Below are 20537 nucleotides of genomic sequence, written 5' to 3'. Positions count from 1 at the left end.
GACTGAAACCCCACGTTTTTGATATAGCCTTCAATTCTTAACCCTACTCCTCTGTCCTCCAACCTAGTCAGCAGAATAACTGTTCCCCTTAACTGTATCCATGACATCCTGTTTGTCTGTCTTGCCTGTTTAGATTGTAAGCTCTTTAGAGCAGGAACTGTTTTCTTCTTCTTTGTGACTGTGCAGCACTGCGTGTGTCTGGTAGCGCTATAGAAATAATTCATAGTAGTAGTGTGAAGAGTTTCAGTCTTTGGGAAGTAGAGCTGAGATTGTGATGTCATAATGCCTCATTCCACCAATAAGAGCCAACCTCATCAGTGATGTCACAATGGCTTGATTGTCCTGTATTCCCCTCTGCCCTCCAACCGAGTCAGCTGATTAACCGTTCCCCATAACTGTGTTCATGACATCCTGTTTGTCTGTCTTGTCTGTTTAGATTGTAAGCTTTTTCGAGCAGCGACTTTTTTCTTACTCTTTGTGACTCTGGTAGCGCTGTAGAAATAATTATTTGTAGTAGTACTGAGATATTTTGACAGTAAATAGTTCCATTTCTCCTTGTTTTAAGCACGGGCAGCAGTTATACAGACATATCTACCTAGGCTGCAAAGAAGAAGACAATGTCCAAAAGAACTTTGAATTACTCTACACTGCTTTAGCACTGTTAACTATTGAGCTAGCCAATGAAGAAGTGGTTATTGATCTCATTCGGCTTGCCATTGCTTTGCAGGTATGCTTAGGATAATTTTGAAAGTTTATATTGATGTACTGGGATTCTTTTGCTTCTTGCTTGATGTAAAATTTTCTTTAATGTCTGTCAGATATCCCAATTACTTTTTCTGTTATCTACTGTAATCTAATACAAGATTTTTGAATCGCTCTAATACCATTTAGTTCAGGGCAATTTACATCAGAAAGAAGCCATAACAATTCTATGGGAAGATAACAATCCTTTGGATAAAAAGATATCCTTACAATTCTTTAGATAAAAATACTAACTTTACAATCTATCATATAAAAATGCTTTAAGTATTTTAACTAATTTCTATCATTATTTGCCTAAACAACAATAGGGGGAAACTGCAATAAAAATGTGCGACTCAATCTATTAGATGAATAATGGAAATGTGAAAAGAACAAAATGAGATGATCGGAAGCCTCTGCATGTATGATATAATGAATCAGACAAACACTTTTAAACTCTAGATGTTTCTGTAAAGGCAGACAATGAAGTTTCTTATAGAATATAGAAACACTATTGTATCTCCTCAGGCCATGTATCAGCCTCACTGCAGTATTTTGAATAAGCTGAAATTCTTCACAATTTTTGAGCTTAAGTTCAAATACAAAGATATATGATAGTCGAGCTGTGATAATATTAGTATTTGTACTACCAATGCAAAGTGATGTTCAAACAAATAAGATTTTACTAATCTCAACTGTCCAATTGCATACATGGTTTTCTTCCATAAATTTGCAATATGATCCTTGTATGTCAAGGAGGAGGGTCTAATACAGGGGTGTCCAATGTTGGTCCTCGAGGGCCGCAGTCCAGTCGGGTTTTCAGGATTTCCCCAATGAATATGCATTGAAAGCAGTGCATGCAAATAGATCTCATGCATATTCATTGAGGAAATCCTGAAAACCCGACTGGACTGCGGCCCTCGAGGACTGACATTGGACACCCCTGGTCTAATATAACCACTAAAGGCTCCTTTAGGGCATTAGGGCTTTAACGCGCGGAATAGCGCGTGCTAAATTTCCGCCCGCGCTAGATCTTAACGCCAGCATTGAGCTGGCGTTAGTTCTAGCTGTGTAGCGCGGGTTTAGCGCGTGCTAAAATGCTGGGTGCACTAAAACCGCTAGCGTGGCTTAGTAAAAGGAGCCCTAATACTTTGGTTGTTTTTTCAACGTTAAGAGAAACTCCAGATTCCAACGTGATCGAAGTAGGGACCAAAGACAACTGATTATTAAACATTTAAAAATTTAATACATTAATTTCTTCATTAGATTCCAATGGCAGATTAATATCTCTCAATACCAGAAATCTAGAGAATTGATATGCATAAGAAAAATAATCTCTTGTAAGTTTTTAACAACATTAGACCAAGAACCTGGTGGATGACAATTAAGCAAAATTCCGAAGGAACCAATTGTAATATTATTCTGGTTCACCAATTCACACATCAGACACTCAGCTCTTCTAAAGAGATAGAATCTATAAGTGTAAGATGGAAAAAACTTTTTTAAATAACAGCCAGACTCTCACCATGTCTGTCTATTCTGGGAAGTTGAAGTATGCTATAATGTTTGTGTATGATGGAGATACTGATATAACATGAGATTAAAAGTTTGGGGGTGTTGTTGGATTCCTCTTTGGCTTTTCGTGGGCACATTGCCTCAGTGGTAAAGATAGCCTTTTTTAAGATTCGTCTAGTATTGAGGCTGCGTAAGTTATTCTCTCCAGAAAACGTTTGACAGGTTATGCAGTGTTTTGTGTTACCTCATCTAGATTATTGTAATGCTCTCTTTTGTGGACTTCCTAAGAAGGTGTTGAGGGCGTTACAAGCAGCATAGAATGTGGCAGCGAGAGTGATTGGGGGTATTTCTCGTTACAAATATAATTCAATAGAATATAAATAGAATAGAATTCAGCATAATATAATTCAATAGAATTCATTATAATAGAATTCAATATAATATAAATATAATAGAATTCAGTTTAAGATCGTGGTACTGGTATTTAAGATCATCCAGCTTGCATTACCAAAGGAAACGATTAATTTAATTACACCATATTTGCCCTTTCGTGCATTACAGTCAGAATCTTGGCATCTTTTGAAAGTGCCTTCCTTAAGGTCGATTGCTAAATCTACTATTTACTCTGGGGTATTTGACGTGGTAAGCCCTCAAATGTGGAATGCCTTACCTGACGCTATCTGTAAGATTCCTGTGTATTTAACTTTTCGTAAGTATTTGAGGAGAGGAATTTGTGGTTGGTCCATTTGAATTCTGTTTTATTTTAAGCTTTTGGATTGTAGATTATTATGTAAGATTTTATAGAATGATGTTTAGTTAGATTGTTTGTCTGCTATTGAATGTGTATGTATATTGTAACCCACATAGATTGTTAAATATGTAGGATATAAGTCTTTTAAATAAATTTAAATTAAATTGTGAGGGCATAAATGTGAAGTTTCAGGGCAAATCAAAATCTTTAAACCATGTTTCAGCAATAAAATCTAATCCTAGGTCAGATGACATAATCATTTCATTTAATAAGAGTAACTTATTAACTACCAATCTAGCATTAAAGTACATGCAAGATACTGGAGTACATGAATTAATCATAGATGATGTGGATTCAACATGTACTTTTATCAAATTAGAACTATTCTTTCCAATAAGTGATTTCAACTCTTTACCAGCTTTCTTTCTTTGACCTATCTGAATAGGAATGTGAAATGAAGACACGGGAGTACAACCTATCAAATTATGCCTAACAATATTAATATTCCTTCTTAATCTTGGTCTTTTAAATGAATGGTACCAGAGAGGAATAGAATGCCCTGTCCAATTTGGACTATTGTTATCTAAGCCACTTAGGCCAAGAAATGCCAAACCTAATAAAATGAACAACCTCATGGTTATCTTAGCACTTCAAGTTAAAGAATCTAAAATGAACATCAATAAGAATTCAAATAGTCTCACTCAACCCAGTAGTAATAAGCAACCCCTAAAAGCTCACTGAGTTGTTGCCTACCAAAATGCATAGAGATGCTAAGTCAGATAGGCATAAAGCTAAAGACAACCAGAAAAACTGAGCAAAGTTGCAGTGCCTGGAAAGTAGCATGCTCAAAGAATCTTCCTGGCAGTAAACTAGTGATGTCAACAAAGTGGGCAGGGCCAAAACCATCAGACCACCAAGCACAATCCAGGAAGGAAGCAGTGCACAGAGATGGTAAATCAGTTACACAAAAACCTAGAAAGAAACAGCAAAACTGAGCGTCCTGCCTCGGGGAGTTTTTTTCTAAAAACGTGCATCCCGATTGGTTGCCAGATGGCGGAAGGACGCCTACCACCGCCTACAATCGGGACGCCCATTTGTAGAATCAGCCCCCTATTTTATATGCAGTAAGGGCTCATACGCTAATCAGTTAGCATGCAGCAATGTGGATGCACTAACTGATAAGTGTAGAAATGTCCACTCTCCATCTCCAGACATACCCCCTCCCAGAATTTATTGTGGGATGCCTAAGTGCGTACCAGGATAAGCCCTAACACAGCTTATTAAAATGAACCCTAAATGAGCTAAATAGTCTAATTCTAACATTATCTGCTATGTTACATGATATTAGGAAGTTGAAAAACGTTTTGGCTGTGAATACAGAGGCCAGTGCCTCAGATTCAGACCACTGGTCTCCATCCCTGGATCATAAATGGCAGGATACAAAGGTTTTCATCAACTCTTCTTCCACACACCCCTCCCCAATCACACCACACATACACACCTCCATAAATGTATGTGCCTTGGGCCATCCCCTCAATAATCATGATCATGCAAAAAATACTCCTGAGAATAATCTGGATAGAAGGACTGTATGAAAAGTGTCCTCCCTCTCTGCTGACAGAACTATACATGAACTCTGAGTTTGTATGGTTGCTGGGATCAATAGTTTTTCTGGCTGCCTATTGAAAAAAAATTCTAATACACAAAAGAGAATAATTAATACTATAGATACAGATCTTTTAAGTTGATTTTGTTTCTTGTTTCAAGGACATGGTCATCATTAATGAGGATAACCTGCCAATGTTTAATCGCTGTGGTGTAATGGCACTGGTTGCAGCCTACTTAAACTTTCTGAGTCAGATGATTGCAGTTCCTGCCTTCTGCCAACATGTCAGCAAGGTACAGTGTTATGAGCCATAGAGTTACTGCATGTGGTTTTATTAGGCTAATGAAATTATTATGGCGAATGGAATAAATTGTTCCTGGACCTAAATAGAAGGAAACTTATAGCTTACACTTATTCCAGACTCTACAGAGCAGAAATATATGATCTTCATCTTGGATGATATTAGTTAAATTAACTGAGTCATTACACAGCTCAACACATGATTTTCATCAGTTAATGTTGGGTGGGATTTGTAGTATTTTTCATGCTGATTTCAAATCTGTGTTTAGTTTTTCACTAGCACGTCACAATTTTGGAATGAGGCTCATTATATATAATTATAAATATTAATTGGGCAATATATCATGCATTTATAGGATAAACGTATAAGGAGGGTTGACTACAGTTGTCTTTGTTTTTTTATGCTCCAGATGGTGATTAATATCAGTCTTTATCATGCCCAAGACATTAATCATCCAGATAGTTTCTGTCATGTCTGTGGTTCATTCACGATGAAAGCACAACGTCACCCATTACCGTAGATCTGAAGAAGGTATACAAATTGTACTTTGGCTGTCGACTGGGGGACCAGGATAAGTTTTGGGCTCCACATATCATCTGTACCAAGTTGTTCCAACGGACTTCATGACTAGCTCAGTCGACGAAAGGCAGCGATGTCATTTGCAATCCCAATGATATGGAGGGAACCGCAAGACCATATTAAAGATTGCTACTTTTGCATTGTGAGCACAAGTGGTTCTCAGCTAAAACTAAGCACAAAATTATATATCCTACTCTAGATTCTGCTATTAAGCCTGTTCCTCATGATGACTCACTTCCTATCCCTGTACCTTCACAAGATTGGCTTGCTTCTGTGGATATGATGAGGAATGTGATGATGATGCAGCACCTGGTCACAATCCAGAATTATCTGATGCTGATGATGTGAATGATGAAGATTCAGAACTAGAGACCTTTACACAAGCTGAGCTCAATGATCTTATTCGTGATCTAAATCTTTCAAAAGAAAAAGCAGAACTTCTTGCTTCAAGGCTTAAGGAAAAGCACTTGCTTGCAAAAGATGGTAAAATAGCTCATTACAGAAAAAGGAATCATAACTTAACAACATTCTTTGCTGTAAATTGCTCATTGTGCTTTTGTCATGACATCAACGGACTCTTCAACAGTTTGTCACAAGTGCATTGTCCAGATGAATGGCATCTCTTTATTGATTCTTCACAGAGAAGCTTGTGGCTTTGTTACTGCACAACGGAAATTCCAAACCAAGTATACCAATTGCCCATTCTGCTCATCTAAAGGAGTCATGAGAATATGAATAATTTACTAGAAGCAATCAGTTATAAAACACACCAGTTGAATATCTGTGGTGATGTGAAGGTCATTGGCATGCTAATGGGAATGCAAAGAAGATTCACTAAATACTGCTGTTTCCTATGCTTGTGAAGTAGCAGATCTACAGCTGAACATTATGTCAAGCATGTCTTGCAGCTGAGGGATACCTATAGCCCAGTGACAAGCAGTGTGAAATTTATGCCGTTGGTGGATCCTCATAAAATATTTCTTATACCTCTTCATATCAAGCTGGGTTTGATAAAGAACCTGGTAAAGGCCATGGGTAAAGCAAACTCAATATCTTGTTAAGAAATTTCAAAAAATCAGAACTGCAAAACTGAAGGAACTGATATCTATAAGCCGACAGATCAAGTTTGTTATGCAGGATGAAGATTTTAAACAATCAAACTCTCAGTAGCTGAGCTTGAAGCTTGGAAGACATTCAGGTGGTTAGTGGAAAACTTTCTGGGCATCCATAAGTCTCCTTCATACAAGGAAGGAGTTCAGAATCTCCTTGACTCATATTAGAAACTTGGCTGTCGCATGTCATTAAAAATGCACTTTTTGCACTCACATCTTGACTTTTTTTCTGGAAAATCTTGGTATAGTGAGTGACGAGCAAGGAGAATGTTTTCACCAGGACATTCAGCTAATGGAGCATCGCTACCAAGGTTTCTGGAATGAAAGTATGATGGCCGACTACTGCTGGATGTTGTGCCGTGACAATCCAGACACAACTCACAAAAAGAAATCATATTCTAAGCATTTTTGAAGAAAATTGGTTGCTATATTGGACACAGTTCAGTATAATTATACTATGCTGTGTTCTTATTTGACTGTGGACCGAAGATACTGAAACATTTCTTTAAGTTGATACTGTAATTCTTAAAAGCCTATATACTAAAATGTTATAAACTAACATTAGTCATAACGTTAAAAATTTACGTGACTGAAAAAAACTAATAACAGATCTGAAATCAGCATGAAAAACTAATGTGGAAAAACGTGCTGTGTTGTCAGATGATTCCGAAAAAAAAAAATATTTGTTGCCTTGTGTAATGTTTAGATCCCTTTTCCTTTTGTGCAATGAATCTGCAGTAAATATCAATTTGTTTTTTAGGTAATTGAAACTAGAAATGTTGAAGCCCCTTATTTTCTGCCTGAAGTCATTTTTCGAGACAAGTGCAGGTATATTGCTTAAAATTGTTTTTGTAACTAGAATACAATTTTTTTCTCTTCTTAAAGGAAAGAGTAAACTATACCCACCACCAACCAGCTATTGGTCTACCTTTTCTCCTTCTATCCTCCACCAACCCACCACTGGTCTAGGTTTTCTCCTTCTTCCCTCCCCCCCCAACTCCACTGGTATATCCTTTCTCCTTCTTTCTCCCGCCCATCATTGATCTAGCTTTTATTCCTTCTGTAGCCATCAACCACGAACTAACTAACCAATCAACCTTTAATGCAGCTTTGTGCCTTCTCCCCCATTGGTTGAGTGTTCTCCTCCCCCCCCCCCAACCCACTACCAGTCCAGCTTTTCTTCTTCTCTCTCTCCTACCTACCTACATATTGACCTCTCATAGTAGAACCATGAGACTATTTCTAAGGATCATTGGTGCCATTTTTGTTCCCAGAGCCAGACAAGGTGCTCACCCTTAGACCACCAGGACCACCACCAGGAAGCCCTGAGAGGGGGTGAGTGGCCCAGGACTCCCTAGGAGGTAGGGGAAGGTGTAAGACATTGATGAGGGGCTTGTCATTTTCTGGGGGGACATCAAAAGATCATTAGGGGACTTCTGGTCCATGGGGGTTCATCAGCTTTGTGTTTGAGAGCCATATATAAGTTTGCAAAATGGCGGCCTTACATGTGTTTATGCTACTATGTACAGATATAGACTGCTATTTTGCCACTTAGATGCATACGTGACAGCACATACTCCTGTAAAATCCGATGCTTTCCTGGTTTGTGTATGTTTGTAAAATTGATCCTCCCCTTGCATGTTCACTTTATCCTACATGTGTTTTCCCATGGCTGTGTTGATTTTAGATGGGACCTACATTCTGTCTTTTTAAAATGATAGCCAAAATGTACATGTGGTCACTTCCACATGTATTTTTTGGGGATGTACAACGTAATTAAAATAGGTTTGAAAGTGTTTTATATAATTCTTATATAATACACTTGTGAATGTGTTTTATCTTTTTTAATTGAAAGGAGCATTAATTTCTACTTGCATAGCCTCAAATTATTTTACACTTTCACCGAGTATCACTTGAAAATACACAGCTAATTTGCTTTGTAAAAGTGATAGTACAGTTTGAGAACTATCAAGTTCAGCAATTAAACAGAGATTTATGCAATTATTATGGGACTATTGGTTTCCCAATATACAAAGCTTTCTAAAATAAATGGAATTTTATTTTTGTGTTTTTTTTAAGTCTCCCAAAATCTTTGGAAAAGCATGAAAAAAATTTGTTTTTCCTGACCAACAAGATTGCAGAATCATTAGGCGGCAGTGGTTACAGCGTAGACAGGCTGTCAGTGCCTTATGTACCCCAAGTAACAGGTAAGGGATTAATTATCGATGTCCAACAACAACAGCTGTTAAAAATTACATTTGATATTTTTAATGTCTTATGGTACATTAACATGAAGAGGGATTCTAAAATTTCTCCAACACTTGATCATTGGGGCAAAACACACTTGCAGCATTCATTTATCTTTTGCACATTCTGGTTGAATGGCTGACTTTCCCATTTTCCTAATTTATGGCTACATGCTAGTTTTAGAAACTACAACAAGGCAGGAATAGTCAAGGTTCAGAGAATGGTCACTCAGGGTAAACACCCCGCACACCTAACAACACTAAGAGACAGACAAATAATCTGATATAATATACTATAAGGTGCCCTCAGTGTGGGGAAACAGCGACGGGAGACCAGGCTCCAATGCTTAATAGCACCAGGTGAAGGTAATATACTCACACCCACACACCATCATCGGGCACCCAACAGTGTGCAATAAATCAAAAGTGCTAAACACAACTTAGTAAAACACAAATCAAAATGTGTATACAGAGTAAACCACTGAGCGACCATTCACTGAACCCCCCAGCCAACTCCCTCTCTCCGCCCACCCGCCCACCCTCTAGCTGACTCGGACTCCCATTGCTTCAACATGGGTTCCTGAAGAAGGGTTTGATCCCGAAACCATGCTGGTTGAACCTGGTAGCCTGTGAGGTCCTGATTTTTGTGCCTCAGGGATGCTTCTATCCTTCAGCTAAGTCTGCGTTTCTATTTTTATTTTTGTTGGGGAGTTGGCTGGGGGGTTCAGTGAATGGTCGCTCAGTGGTTTACTCTGTATACACATTTTGATTTGTGTTTTACTAAGTTGTGTTTAGCACTTTTGATTTATTGCACACTGTTGGATGCCCAATGATGGTGTGCGGGTGTGGGTGTATTACCTTCACCTGATGCTATTAAGCGTTGGAGCCTGGTCTCCCGTCGCTGTTTCCCCACACTGAGGGCACCCTATAGTATATTATATCAGATTATTTGTCTGTCTCTTAGTGTTGTTAGGTGTGCGGGGAGTTTACCCTGAGTGACCATTCTCTGAACCTTGACTATTTCTGCCTTGTTGTAGTTTCTAGTATAGATTTTTGGCAGCATTTTTGGAGTTTCTGTTTGGTACATGCTAGTTTTGCCATTGGCACATGGTCATTAAAAGTTACTGCATGAGCCCTTACCAACATCTATTTTATTGGAAGTAAGGGCCCATTTGCTAACTAATTAATTAGTGCACGGAAATGCCTCATGTAATAACTGATTAGTGCTATCACGCCTTCTTTCCACCTCCAAACACACTCCCTTAGACAAAATTAAGAAAAATTAGCATATGGTGTACATGCACAGATAGACAAATTAACCATGGGACAGTAGCAGTATAGCAGTAAGCAACATAGGCCTCAATTTAAGTCAACACTTAAATTATATGATTTTAAAAGTTAGGTTTGTAGAAAGTGTATCCATTGCTTCAGTATGGTTTTGTCACTTATTGAAACATGTTGAAACCTTCACTTTACAACCAGAAAGAAAATAAAAATCTACTAAAAATAAAAAAAGAACTATCTCTGAATAAATTATTTTATTGGACTCTCCTGTGTGTGAAGCCTGGGTAGGACTGGTGTTTACAAGAGAATCTGTAATGGCGCTAAAAACCGTGCTATGGTTTTGTAAAAGAAGGGATAAGTTAGGCACTGGTAGGGTGCTATTTATAGAATATGGGCCTACATTTTTTTTTTAGGAAAATAAGCTTAAAGAATATTCTTCTTTTGTTGTTCTGTCTGGAAAGATAATAATAAAGTAGCTCTCTTAGTTATCAAATCGTGAGATGACTCCAAGAATTTGGAATCATCTAGACAGGAGATGCAATGGAAACAAGAGCACCTTAACTCCTCTTGGTAAATAAGTAGTACTCAGAACCCCAGAAGATTCTGAATGTTCTAACTAAAGAACATCTTTAAAATACATCTTTAATAATTCCCAAAAATTCAGAAACCTTATATTCCTTGCTCTAAATCGATTCTCCAAACCTTCAAGGCTAGCATGTACTACTAGGCTACCTTTTACTGATGAACTAATAGCTGATCGTATAGTAGCTATCTTAGAGTCAGTATTCAAAATAAGTCTTAATTTTTTTTGTTCATGTTCAGCAAACTTTCAATCTCAACTAAAAATTTACTATTTTGCACTAGCATTTGACACACTTTCCTCTGATATTTAACTAGCTTTAACCTGATATCTTTATGGTATTTTATGAATTTTAATTAAGGAAGTTAACCCATCCATTTGCATAATCCTTATCCAACTATCCTGGATATATTGTAACACTTCCCTAAACCTTGTTCTCTCCTGTACCAGTATGTTTGAAGTAAGTCTGTATGTTATGTTATTTGTTGTACTAACATACCCTGATATTGTCTTGCAGTGTTAATTTTTAATCTAATTCTATGGTATATTTTTCTGTTTATTATATTATATTATTTTTGTACACCGCCTAGAAGTTTGATTAGGCGGTATAAGAAATTTTAAATAAACTTGAAACTATTGTTTTATAGTTATAATTCCCTCCCTTATATCTTCTTTTGAATTGTAAACCGCATATATTTTACTCCTTTGTATATACTTGTGCTCTATCAAATAAATTAAATTAGACTAATCTAAAGTTGAACCAATGTTCCCTGCAAAGTATTTTCCATCCTATTCACAGCCTTTAAAACATCTTCTGGAAAGCGTTACAGAGCTATTTCTAAACCTCTGAGACTCTACCGAACCACAGTGCAAGACATTATTTCAAAATAGAGAAGACTTGAAGCAGTGGTGAATCTTCCCAGGAATAGTCAGGCTGCCAAATTTTTTTCCAGAGCACAGCATCAGCAAATCAAGGAAGTCATAAAACTTCCCAGAAGAGCAGCCAAAGAAATGCAGGCCTCTCCTTCCTCAGCTAAGGTCAGTGCTTATGACTCCACAAAAAGAAGGAAACTAGACAAAATTGGTATTCATGGGAGAGTAACCAGGTGCTATCCAAGAGTAACATCGATGCTTATCTCAAATTTGCAAAAACAAGCCTGGATGATCCCCAAGCCTTTTGGGTAATTTTCTATAAGCAGACAGGTCAAAAGTAGAACACTTTGGATAATGCAGCTCCCATGTTGTGTGGTGTAAAGCTTACCATAGTAAGAGCATCATACCAACAGTAAAACATAGTGGTAACATAGAAACATAGAAGATGACGGCAGAAAAGGGCAATAGCCCATCAAGCCTGCCCACTCTAATGACCCACCCCCCTTGATTTTACCCCCCTAGAGATCCCACATGTAATGTAATGTAATGTAATTTATTTCTTATATACCGCTACATCCGTTAGGTTCTAAGCGGTTTACAGAAAATATACATTAAGATTAGAAATAAGAAAGGTACTTGAAAAATTCCCTTACTGTCCCGAAGGCTCACAATCTAACTAAAGTACATGTGTATCCCATTTCCTTTTAAAATCTGGCACGCTGCTGGCCTCAATCACCTGAAGTGGAAGATCGTTCCAATGATCAACTACCCTTTCGGTGAGGTGGTGTCGCCATGAAATTTCCCACCCCTGATTTTCAGTGGATGCCCTCTTGTGGCCGAGGGACCTTTAAGAAAGAAAATATCATCCTCCACCTCAATACGGCCCGTGATATATTTAAACGTCTCTATCATGTCTCCTCTCTCTCTAGAGACGTTTAAATAGATCACGGGCCGTATGGTGTGGGCTGCTTGCCATTATTGAAAGATCCATGAATTCTGCCCAATTTCAAAAAATTCTTAAGGAGAATGGCCATCATCTGTCCTTGAATTGAAGTTGTAGCATAACTGGATGATTCAATACGACATTGATCCAAAACACAAAAGCAAGTCAACATCTTAATGGGTGAGAAGAAACAAAAGTAAAGTTTTGGACTGACTTTGCCAAAGACCTGAGTTGAACTCAACAAAGATGCTGTGGCAGGACCTGAAACAAGCAATTCAAGCGTGAAAACACCAAAATGTATCTGAATTTTAAAGCAGTTCTCCAAAGATTCCTCAACAGCGATATGAAAGAAATATCAAATTATAAGAAGCATTTGTTTTTATATATAAGAACATAAGAATTGCCATACTGGGACTGACATGAAGGTCCATTAAGCCCATTATCCTGTTTCCAACAGTGGCCAACCCAGATCCCAAGTACCTAGTTAGATCCCAAAGAGTAAAACAGATTTTATGCTGCTTATCAAAGAATAAGCAGTGGATTTCCCCAAGCCATCTCAATAATGGCCTCGGGACTTTCTCTTTTAGGAAATTATCCAAACCTTTTTTAAACCCTGTTAAGCTAACTGATTTTACCATATTCTCTGGCAACAAATTGATTCCAGAGTTTAATTACATGTTGTTTGAAGAAACATTTTCTCCAGTCTGTTTTAAATCTTCTACTTAGTAGCTTCATCACATGCCCCCTAGTCCTAGTATTTTTGAAAAGAGTGAACAAGCTTTTCACATCTACCCTTTCCACTACACTCAGTATTTTATAGAACTCTAACATATCACCCCTTAGCCATTTCTTTTCCAAGCTGAAGAGTCCTAGCCACCTTAGCCTTTCCTAAAAGGGGAATTGTCCCATTCCTTTTACCATTTCTGTCTCCCTTCTCTGTACGTTTTCTAATTCCACTATATCTTTTTTGAGAGACAGCGACCAGAATTGCACACAGTATTTGAGATATGGCCATACCATTGAACGATACAAGGGCATTATGACATTTTCATCTTCGTTTTTCATTCCTTTCCTCATAATTTTTAACATTAAATTTGCTTTCTTAGCTGCCATCGCATATTGAGCTGAGGGTTTCAACGTGTCCTCAACAATGACACCTAGATCCTTTTCCTGTTCAGTGACTTCTAACACAGAACCTAGCATCACGTAGATATAGTTTGGGTTCCTCTTTCCCACATGCATCACTTTGCACTTGCTAACATTAAACATCATCTGCCATTTTGATGCCCATTATCCCAGTCTCACAAGGTCCTCTTGCAATTTTTCACAATCCTCTTTTGATTTAACAACTTTGTCATCAGCAAATTTAATTATCTCACTACTTATTCCCATCTCTAGACCATTGATAAATATGTTGAAATCGGTTGTCTTAGCAGGGTTTAAAAAAGGCTTAGATAATTTCCTAAAAGAGAAGTCCATAGGCCATTGTTGAAATGGCTTGGAGAAATCCACTGCTTATTCCTAGGATAAGCAGCATAAAATCTGTTTTACTACTTGCAATCTAGCTAGGTACTTGGGACCTAGATTGGCCACTGTTGGAAACAAGATTCTGGGCTTGATGAACCTTCGGTCTGTCCCAGTATGGCAATTCACACCCGCCTATGTAGACTCTCACTGGCTTCCGATAAAAGCAAGAACTCAATTCAAACTCTACTGCTTACTTTTCAAAGTAACCCATGGTATGGCCCCCAATTACCTGAACAACCGTCTTTGCCGCTACCGACTACCCAGATCAAGAAGAACTCAGAATCTTTTCACCTTCCCCCCTCATAATGGTACCCGACGTAAGAAACTTTACGACAGCCTTCTAGCAACTCAGGCAGCGAAAATTGACCCCACCATCACCAAACTGATGATCAAAACAACAGACATCAAAGTGTTTCGGAAAGAAATCAAAACATTTCTTTTCAAAAAACACGTCCTTACTTAATATTCCCCTCCCCAATCACACATGCACTCTCCCCAGCAAATAACACACTAGTCATCCCCTTGAACCTCATTTACCAAAAATATCCAAACTCCTAAATAAGCATCTCCCTTAGGTATCCATTTAACCTTCTCCTAAATAAGCATCTCTCTTAGGTATCCACTTAACTGATTCCTTCAAAGTTAGGTATCTTTCTTCAGTTGCCTATATTGTTTTCCCCACTGAACCTTGTAACTACTTGAACCCTGTCAAGCTATTCTATCGATAAATCCAGATATCTTATACTTGTATTTCTATACCACAACATGTAATTTACTTAAATTGTTGTAATGTAATTCTCTCGGTAATGTCCTGATCTCTTTTAACTGTAATCCGCTTAGAACCGCAAGGCACAGGCGGAATAGAAATCACAAATGTAATGTAATGTAATGTAAAAAGCAGCAGTCCCAGCACAAACCCCTGGGGAGCACCACTGTTTAAATGAACCAAAAAAACGGACTCAGGGTTCCAATAATTCCACATACACCAAAAAACAAAATCCCTGAAAACATATGTATCAGAGAAGGACTCTGCTAAAATTCTTGAGGAAGAGGAAAAGGAAGAAAAAGCCTCAGACTGACTGTGACTTTAATGCAGATAGATCATAAACAGGGAGAAACCTCCTTGGCATAAAAACTTCTTGTCCCCCAAATTAATAGTGGATCTCCTTCCTTCAGTGTTCAAATTTTATATCTCTATTTAAATATTTAAACTCCTATTAAGCATCCAGCATTTTCTAAATGCAATAATTTCTATTTGCTCTCAACCTGTTCACTTCAACAGCAAGGGAAAAACTCCATTTATCTTAGCATCATGATCATTTCAGCAGCAAGAAAATGTCTATTTATTAATTTCCACACACTAAGGGAAGCAAATTTCAGTTTTCAATCCCACTTCTAATGTGATGGCTTATCAGGAAAAAAAAAGTGGTCCCCTTACTTAAAACTGTGTTGCATACAACAGTAGTTTCTATTGAACAGTGTCAGAAAATCTTCAATGACTGGTGATTGTTGAAAAACTCTGCGTCTTGACACATTTCATGATACCTTCTTCAGAAAACCCACATTGCCAATTCTTCAGCGTTCAAAAACAGAGTAGTCTGTGAAAATAAATAAATATTAATATGAGTTATAATCCACTGTGCACACATTCACTACTAACCCCTATTCAAAAATATGATTTTACAGAGGCTGGAGGCGTTACCTATCCACACTCGACACCGCAACTTCAAAATTGCAGACAGCCTACTCAAAGACACTAACAGCTAAATAACAGCTGTTGCACCGGAAGTGGCTTCACCCGTCCAAGCGCGGGATTTTAAAAAAATCAATTAAAACACAAGGACCAAAAGACCCCTGAAAAAAAACAAAAACTTTAAAAAAACCGAAGACCACACAGATGAAAAACTTCCATAATTTGAAAAATCGTCAATGATGTGAAATCTTCAATGATGTAAAAAAATCCCACCATTCCACTTCCCTGGGAACTTGAAGTGAAATGGTGGGCTTTTTTTACATCATTGGGTTTTTTGAAGAAGCTATTGTGAAACGCATCAAGGCCCAGAGTTTTTCAACAATCACCAGTCATTTCAGATAAGTCTTTTTGAAACTTTCACGTTTTTTTCAAGTCCTGATTTATTCATTAAAATATGTGTTCAGTGCGATGATTAAGACCTGAGATACAGACTGTTTACACCGTCAGGCTTGGTTCCGGCATTTGGTCTGACATTGAAGATTTTCTGAGCACTGTTCAACAGTAACTATTATTGTATGCAATATTTATTAATTCCAACAACAAAGAAAAAGTTCACTTATCTCAATGTGATCTCAAGTGTAATCATTATCTTCCAGCTTTAAGACATTCAGCCTAGTGTTCAATCTAGCCAATGATGTCAAGCCAGTGTATCGCTGAAGCTGCGTCAGGGCATAATACGACTTGCTTCGTCACTGCTGCATCAAGGCAAAAAATAACTCACCTAAAAATGAAATTACATCATATGAAGTGTTTGCATAAACAAACAAGAGACCTTCTCATCCACTTGTGTTTCTTACTCACTTCGGCACATTTGCTCCGTGCTCACAGGTATCACAAAAATGGCCTCCATTCGGTCAGATTTCAATCAACAACCATGTCTGACATCAATATGACTCTTGCCAGAAATTCTCTTTGGTCAAAAAAAAAAAAAAATGCCATTCTATCCTGGAATTCAATCCTGCTGGTTCTTCAGATATTAGGCGAAAGATCCATTCTTGTTCACGCTTCATCAGACTAGTTTTTCTGTCACTACCATGCATCCCTTCTGGAATGTGATCCACAATACAGCATTATAAAGTGGTAAATTGATGCCTTTGCTCTAAACAATGTTGGACCAGCAGCTATTCAGTCTGCTCACACTTCAAACTACTCCTATGTTCCCCAAATCGGACACTAAATCATCTGGTCGTTTGCCCCACTATTTACCCTTCTTGAGAATACTGACCATTTAAACCTACTCTCTGTTTTCTGTCTTTCCACTGTTTGCTCTAAATAACTACATGAACAGGTTTCATACTCCCTCAGCCTTTTCTTCTATCTCTGGAGGAGACCAAGGAAAAAATTACCAAAGCACAAAAGTGTAGTTTAAACATTCAAGGCATTGGGAGTTCTTGATGTTCTACTAAATGGTAGAAAACCAACCAAGAATCTCGCTGAATTACAAGTGACTGGCCATTTTATTGGGTTTATGATATCATCAATTAATTAATTATTAAATATACGTAGTTGCTACATCTTCCAATTAAATTACAATTGCTTCATTAAGATCCAATGATAGACTGCATACTCCAGCAATGTTCTATTGGTTAGTTTCAAGTCATATAGTTCCTTGATAATCACGTTTCATTTGTAATTTTCCATAGCAACAATAATGACTTAGTTATCACATACCATTGGTTTCACCCCTGTCAGCAATAGAGGGGATAACAACATGTTCACTTAGGACACAATGACCTGCTAGGACTCATCTATTTCCTAATCTTACAGGAGTCTGTCAAGAAGTAGGATTCCCAGACAAGGGGTGTCTCATACATATTAGGATATGCACCCCCCTTATATCCTGCTTAATACAATTATTGTTTATTGCCATCACAACCAGTTCTTAACCCATAATAGGACATTACCTCCTATCCTATAACTGTCTAATTTCCTAAGAAGTCTTTCATGAGGTACTTTGTCAAATGCCTTTTGAAAATCCAAATACACAATATCAACCAGCTTACCTTTATCCACATATTCATTCACCCCTTCAAAGAAATGCAGTAGATTGGTAAGACAAGATGTCCCTTGACTTAATCCATGCTTATGTTCTGAATATGTATACAGTATGTTCTGTCATTTTGTTCTTTATAATGGTCTCTACCATTTTGCATTCCACCGATGTCAGACTCAACAGTCTTTAATTTCCTAGATCACCTCTGGAGCCCTTTTTAAAAATCAGTGTTGCATTGGCCACCCTCCAGTCTTCTGGTACTCTGCTGGATTTTAAAGAAAAATTACTAACAATAACTGCATATTCATTTTTCAGTTCTATCAGCACTCCGGGATGTATATCATCCTGTCTAGGCAATTTGCTGCTGTTCAGTTTGTCCAATTGACCATTACATCATCCAGTGTTACAGAGATTTATTTGAGTTTCTCTGGTTCATCAGAATTAAATACCATTTCTGGCACCAGTAGCTCCCCCACATCTTCCTCAGTGAAGACCAAGGCAAAGAATTCATTTAATCTCTCCTATGGCCTTTTCTTCCCTCAGAGCCCCTTTTATCCCTTTATCATCTAGTGGTCCAACCAATTCTCTTCCTGGCTTCATGCTTTTAATATACCTAAAGTTTTTACTGTGTGTTTTTGCTTCCAGCGCAATCTTCTTTTCAAGGTCTCTCTTCGCCTTGCTTATTAGCGCCTTGCATTGACTTGGTATTCCTTGTGCTGTTTACAATTATTTTCAGTCAGATCCTTCTTCCACTTTCTGAAGATAGTGCAACCAGTTATTAAGTTTAGGGGAAGTCATAGAGATGAAATAATTCCCACCAAAGACTTCTGGGGTTGAAGAAGACCAAATAAATTAGGTCATAGTGATAGACCAAGAAGTATGTATCTGCACCTTCCATTTCTTTATAGCTGTTTCAGAAACAATAGAATTCAACACAGTGACACTATTAGACCAAGGTAAGAGGTCAGGCTAAGAGGTGCAATGTAATCTTGCAACAATAAACTTGATTCTATCCTAATTAATACTTTTTCAGTAGAAAAGGTTCAGTAGCGTCACATTTGTGTCTGTCTTCAGTTTCACAAATATATCGGAGAAAGTATTTTTACACTTCATTAATATGTTTAATAATTTTATTTCTTTGTTTCTCACATTAATATTCTTTATACTTAATCACTCTTTACTTTTCTTTATTCTTTTGAATTTAGCTTGCTTTCTTTCAAGCAAAAAAACTTATAAATCCAGATACAACTCAAAAGGTAAACCCTGTCAGCCTTACCTGTACCTAGGTCATTAGTTATGTGGTTTAATTACTAATTCCACACAAAATAATGAAGTGCTTCTAGAAAAACGTAGAAATAGAATATGGGCATAATATAGTGTGTTTTATGTAGAGTTAAGTTGCGTAGTTCTAGACAGTGCTGTAGTTGTAGTTATTTTTTTGGTGTTTTGACTAATCCTCCTTCCATTTATTTTACTGTATGTAAGAGATCTTTGCATTTCTTTCTCATGCTCATCTATAATGCAGAGATTAACTGTTAAGTTCTTGCAAATCCAAAAGGCATCAAGACTAGCATAATAATCAGAAGAGATGAGTGTTTTAAGTAGTTTTATCAAGTCTGACATGTTTGACATCTTCTGCCTTCAACCACCATCTTGTACAGTGCTGCTGGTTTCGTAATACTGCATATAGGTACTATAGTTTCTTTACATTTCTCTGCACTTAATAAAGTGAACGTGCAAGATCATTAAGGTACTCTTAAATGGTGCTGAGAAACTAGCTTGTTTATGACAGTAGCTTAAAGCAATAAGATATTGTTACTATTCTATAAAATAGTGAAGCAAGACCTATTACCATAAATAGGCAGGAGCCTGATGATGATTCAGATGTCATTTCTATATGTTCATTTGTAATGGATAAGTACAACCAGTAACAATTAAATCTTGATTTCTTTAGAAATAAGACCAAAATAATTTTTAAGAAAAGGCATACTTGACTGTGAGCTAATGAATAGGTGCAGATAAGATGCGAAAAATGGCCATGAGACATATTTGCTATCAAGACACATAAGAATAACCTTACTAGGTCAGATCAGTGGTCCATATAGCCCAGTATCCCGTCTTTGTGGATGCCAATCCAAGTCATAAGTACCTGGCAAAAACCCAAATAGTAGCAGCATTCCATGCTACTGTCTCATGTCTGTCTCAACCACCAGACTATGGACTTTTCCACCAGGAATTTGTCCAAACATTTTTTTAAAACCTGCTACATTAACTGCGCTTACCACATCGTCTGGCAACGCGACAAATGAACTATTCTCTGAGTGAAAAAATATTTCCTCCTATTGGTTTTAAAAGTATTACTCTGTAACTTTGAGTGTCCCCTAGTCTTGGTAAATTTTGATGCAGTAAAAAATTGATCCACTTGTACCCGTTCTACACCACTCAGGATTTTGTAGACTTCAATCATATCTCCCATGAGCCATCTCTTTTCCAAGCTGAAGAGCCCTAACCTCTCTAGTCTTTCCTTATACAAGAGGAATTCCATATTATCATATTGGTCGCTCTTCTTTAAACTTTTTATACTGCCGCGATATCTTTTTTGAGATAAGGAGACCAGGACTCAAGGTGAGGTCGCACCATTGCGCGATACAGAGGCATTATAACATTCTTAGTCTTGTTAACCATCCCTTTTCTAATAATTCCTAGCATCCTGTTTTTGCTGCCACCGCAAAT

At 37.5% G+C, this 20537-nt stretch overlaps 1 protein-coding gene across 2 annotated transcripts in view; it reads left to right on the top strand.

The window, feature by feature from the left end:
* Window positions 1–20537, top strand: part of EFR3A (EFR3 homolog A) — a 325895-nt gene that overhangs the window by 269014 nt on the left and 36344 nt on the right. For both annotated transcript variants that reach the window (XM_033933620.1, XM_033933619.1), the window contains exons 16-19: window positions 566–727; window positions 4775–4906; window positions 7366–7433; window positions 8685–8812. In XM_033933620.1, coding sequence (XP_033789511.1) covers window positions 566–727; window positions 4775–4906; window positions 7366–7433; window positions 8685–8812 — 490 coding nt within the window. The remainder of the gene's footprint in view (window positions 1–565; window positions 728–4774; window positions 4907–7365; window positions 7434–8684; window positions 8813–20537) is intronic.

The sequence above is a fragment of the Geotrypetes seraphini genome, chromosome 2, assembly GCF_902459505.1.
Source record: "Geotrypetes seraphini chromosome 2, aGeoSer1.1, whole genome shotgun sequence".
NCBI classification, from domain to species: Eukaryota; Metazoa; Chordata; class Amphibia; order Gymnophiona; family Dermophiidae; genus Geotrypetes; species Geotrypetes seraphini.
This window is presented reverse-complemented; position numbering and strand designations above follow the sequence as displayed.